This window comes from Macadamia integrifolia, chromosome 11, assembly GCF_013358625.1.
Source record: "Macadamia integrifolia cultivar HAES 741 chromosome 11, SCU_Mint_v3, whole genome shotgun sequence".
In the NCBI taxonomy this organism is placed as follows: Eukaryota; Viridiplantae; Streptophyta; class Magnoliopsida; order Proteales; family Proteaceae; genus Macadamia; species Macadamia integrifolia.
Genome location: NC_056567.1, coordinates 23,411,373 through 23,415,977, shown reverse-complemented (window position 1 = coordinate 23,415,977; position 4,605 = coordinate 23,411,373). Strand labels below are relative to the sequence as shown.

Below are 4,605 nucleotides of genomic sequence, written 5' to 3'. Positions count from 1 at the left end.
ATAAAAAGGTAAAAGAATTTATTTTCTTAAGAAAATCAGGAGTATTTCTCTTCAATACAAAATCATTCCGATACTGTATCGATTATGGGGATGACCGATACCTATCCCAATTTCGTGCACCAAAAATATGCTTGGAAGTAAGAGAAAACACAATGATCAATCATATTCTAGTGCTTATCAGACAAGTGAGTGGTTGGGTTCATTGAAAGAATGGTTGGGTTCTTTTACATATAATTTTGACATACATAGAGGGAGTGTGCCATGTGCTCATAGATCGTCATTATTCGGTAATGGATCTCGGATTTGTTATCAGAATCGGCGCTACTATCTCTATTTCCGTTACTCATGTTCACATTGGTGCTTCTTCCGACCACTGTTAGTTAATACGCGTTTTAAACGCGTTTAAAACGCGTTCACGTTTTTTTGCCGTTTAAAACGCGTATTGTTGTATGCTTCCCTATAATGCGGGAAAAAACGGGTACGGTTGTCTAAACCGTTTTAAACACGTTTTAAACGCACGTTTAAAACGCGTATACGTTTTATAAGGGCAAACAGGGAATTTTATCATACTATTAAAAAAAAAAAAAAAAAAAAAAAAAACCCAAAACCGAAGAATCCGTGAATCCTGAACCAAATCCCCAAATCTCTTCCCTTCGTTTTCTTCCCCAAATCCCTTCCCTTCGTTTTCTTCCCAAATCCCTTCCAAGTTCCATACTTCCATCTCTGCTTCTTTCTCACGGAGCTTTTGAAGGATCCTTTGATTACTTTCTTCGGCAAACGAGAGAGCATGTCCGGTGAATCCGTGAATCCGTGAATCGTGTCCGGTGAATCCGTGAATCCTGAACCTTCTCTAGGATCGCTTCACCGGGAGTTCTGAAATTGTGCTCCGGTGAATCCGTGAATCGTAGCTGTAGTCCGGTGCTCCGGTGAGTCCGTGTCTCCGTGACTCCATCTCTCCCGGTGAGTCCGTGGCTCCATCTCTCCCTTCTTTGGTGAGTCGATTTTCCAACCTAGGGAAAATCGAGCTAACGGAGCCATTACCTGAAGGCGGCTGCCGCGGCTCACGATTCACGAATGTTGGCCGCAGCGGATTGACGATGGTTCAGAGTTCAGACTTCAGAGCGGCATCAAAATGAGTGAGCAACAGCGAGCAACAGCTGTTGAGATCGGTGTGAAGGTTTTGGTTGTTAGTCGGAAGCGGATCCATCGTTCAGCGGATCCACAGTTCCACACTCCACAGTCGGCGTGAAGGTTTTGGCCGTCGTCAGAAGCGGCATCAAAACCAGTGAGCAATAGCTGTTGAGAGCCTGAGACGAGTTGCCGTCCTCAGGAGCCGTGGTTTGAGAGGGTTGCTGTTGAGGTACGCTCTTCGAGCCCTTGTTGTGACTTGTGAGCCTTTCTCTCTGTCTCTACTCTTCTTCTTCCTCTTGTTCTGTAATATAGCATCGAAAGGGTCTGGGCGCCAGGGACCAGGGCTACTATTGTATTGGTTCAGTTGTGCTGGAGTGATTACGAAAGCAAAGATAGATTAGCCAGGGACCAGAGCTACTATTGTATTGGTTCTTACCATGGTTTCAAACAGGAATCAGATCCAATACAGCCGATTCATGCCAAGGAAGCCTAGAATCAATGAATTACAAGATCCGAGACCAGCACCAGCTGACTCTACGGTTCTTGGAATAGAATTCATTGTATTTGAAAGGCTGGTTTTTACTTCTTACCCAGCCAATATCTACTTTCGAATCCCATCAAGGTGTAGTAATCCATTAGACAATACAAAGTAAAGCAAATGGTAACCCGAGGAACAATGTATATTAATCCATTAGGCTGTTATACTCAGTCATTGTCATAATTGCATGGTCTTGCCTTATCTAGGGCAATTGTCCTCTCTCAAACACCTCATGATCGACTGTTGCAGTGAGTAAGATATAATTCTGTTTTCTGATTGATTGGGTATTATAATTCTGTTTTTCTGATTACTAATCCGATTTGGCATTTTACATCCCTTTTTTTTTTTCATTTACTAATCTATGATTAAATTTTTTTGAAAGGAATTTACTCATCGTTCATTCGTTATACGTTAATTATTCTATTTGTTGAGATTGGAAAGGATGTTTTATTATATTATGTAGGTATTTCAAAGTTGAGCTACCTGAGCTTAAGCAAAATGGTGAGACCTAAGGATAAATTTTGGGAACATGTAGAGCAACGTGGTTTGGGCCGTTTCACATGTAACTATTGTGGACTTAATTATTCCGGGAGTGTTTCACGAGTGAAGGCTCATTTAGCTTGTCAACCTGGACATGATGTTCAAATTTGCACCCAAGTTCCTGAGCACATTCAAGCTGATGCCCTGGCAGAATTTAATTTGAGTAGATCTGCTAAGAAAAGAATGAGTGATTCTCTTGAAAGTGGAATGGGTTCCACAAGTAGCACACCTTCTATGCCTCATGTTAGGATTGCACATCAACCCACAATGCTAGAGATGGCTGCTAAGCAAGACAAGAAATCATTGGACATGTTGGTAATTGATTTTTTTGTCAATAATAACATTTCCTTCAATGTTATTCAGACAAATTCTTTTATTGAGATGCTAAGGGGTGCATGTGCTTATGGTACAAGTTATGTTGTACCTAGTTATAGCAATCTTCGGACCAGTTTGATTCTTGGAAAAAAAGCAGAAATCATGCAATATGTTAGCAGTATAAAGGCGACATGGGATATCACAGGTTGCACAATTATGTCTGATTCTTGGACTGACATAAAGAAGAGGTCATGGGTTAATGTGATTGCTTACTCTCCTGGGGGTGCTGTGTTTTTGAAATGTATTGAGTGCGGTATAAATAGATTAACTTTCATATTTCTTTTCAATGAAATTTCTGATGTCATTGAAAAAGTTGGACCAAAGAATGTTGTGCAATTTATTTCAGATAATGGTTCTAACTTTTGTTCTTGTGGTGATATGTTGTCTGGAAAATGGCGTCATATATATAGAACAAATTGTGCTGCTCATGGGATTAATCTGCTTTTGAAAGATATTCACAAAAAAGTTAAATGGGTGAGGGAAGTTATAGAAGATGGAAAACTTGTAGTGGATTATATTCACAGGCACACAGGTATTGTAGCATTGATGAGAAAATTCACCAACAATAGAGATATCAAGCAGCCTTGCAAGACAAGGTTTGGTACTTATTTTTTTATGTTGCAGTCTCTTATTGTTGTTGAGAATGAGTTGAGGCTTTTTGTTGCATCATCTGAGTGGAGAGCCTTTCAATTCAATAGAGCTGAAATGGCAGTGAGAACTGTTGGAATAATTCAATCAGAGACATTTTGGGAGGGGGCAAAGGAAGTTGTTGCTTTCATGGAGCCACTTATTCGTATTCTTCGCCTTGTTGATTCAGATGGTTCTACTACAGGTTACTTATATGAAGCAACAGAAAGGGCAAAAGAAACATTGAGAAAATTTGTGGAGAATGATGGAGGGAAGTATTTAGCCATAATGGATTTGTTTCAATTTAGGTTAGAGAAGAACATTATTCATCATGTTCATCTCTTTGGTGCACTTTTGAATCCTTCTATTATGTTTGGTGGTCGACTTGATATTGATGGAACTAAATTTATGAATGCACAAGATTTTATAATGGACATCATGGTTCCTTTAGAGGATCGTGAGCAATTCATGCAAGAAGTCATTGATTATCGCATGAAAAGTCCATTGTTGTTCAATATGACAGGGCAGACAATGATGAAAACTAATCATCCAAGTAAGTGACTTAGTTAATTAGTTTATTATTGTATTTTTTTTAATTAAATATAGCATTCTTATATTTGTTTACTTATGTTGATTTGTAGGGATTTGGTGGCAATTTGTTGGTAGTGCATTTCCTGTGCTTCAAAATATTGCTTGTAGAATCTTGAGTCAGCCTTGTAGTTCCTCTCCTTGTGAGCGTAATTGGAGTGCTTGGGATGCAGCACAAACAAAGAAAAGAAATAGATTAGCCCCAGAGATGCTAGAGGATTTGGTGTACATCAGGATGAACTCTATGATGAGGGAGAACTATGAAAGCCAACTACATAAAGATTCAAGGCCTATTGATTTAGATAATCTTGGTGACTTACCTATAGTAGACTTTGAGCTTGAAATGGAGAGGCTTGAGCAGACGTACGAGGAACCTGAACCATCTGACACTGGAGCTGATGGAGGATCTACTTCATATAGTTTAATGCCTCCTCATTGATCTTTTTCTTTTTTTTTATCATTGATCTTTGGACCTGTTATAATGATACTGAGTTCTTTAGACATCTTGGATGATATGGATGGATGATTTTTTTTTTTTATATATTTTGGACATGACTTTTTTAATATGGTGTATTATGTTTTAATTTGGAATTTACATTGGATGCTATATTTTGGATGATATATGCATGAATGTTTGATGTTGATGTAGTTTAGAACATTAGATGCAGGTATACAGACAATAATCTCTCAAATTACATGATGATATATTGCCCTTTTTTTGGTTTCGTTTTTTTGAAAACTACACGTTTAATACTCATACCGTTCGTTTCCGTCCGTTTGACGTTTCCTATTTTTTTGACCGTTTT

The 4,605-nt window shown here is 38.7% G+C and overlaps 1 protein-coding gene across 1 annotated transcript; it reads left to right on the top strand.

Moving 5' to 3' along the window:
* The first annotated feature begins 2,569 nt into the window (after positions 1-2,569).
* Positions 2,570-4,279, top strand: LOC122092670. The gene is made up of 2 exons (XM_042662900.1): positions 2,570-3,764; positions 3,853-4,279. The coding sequence occupies exons 1-2, from the start codon at positions 2,591-2,593 to the stop codon at positions 4,236-4,238; spliced, it is 1,560 nt and encodes a 519-aa protein (XP_042518834.1). The 5' UTR covers positions 2,570-2,590; the 3' UTR covers positions 4,239-4,279.
* The last annotated feature ends 326 nt before the right edge of the window (positions 4,280-4,605 follow it).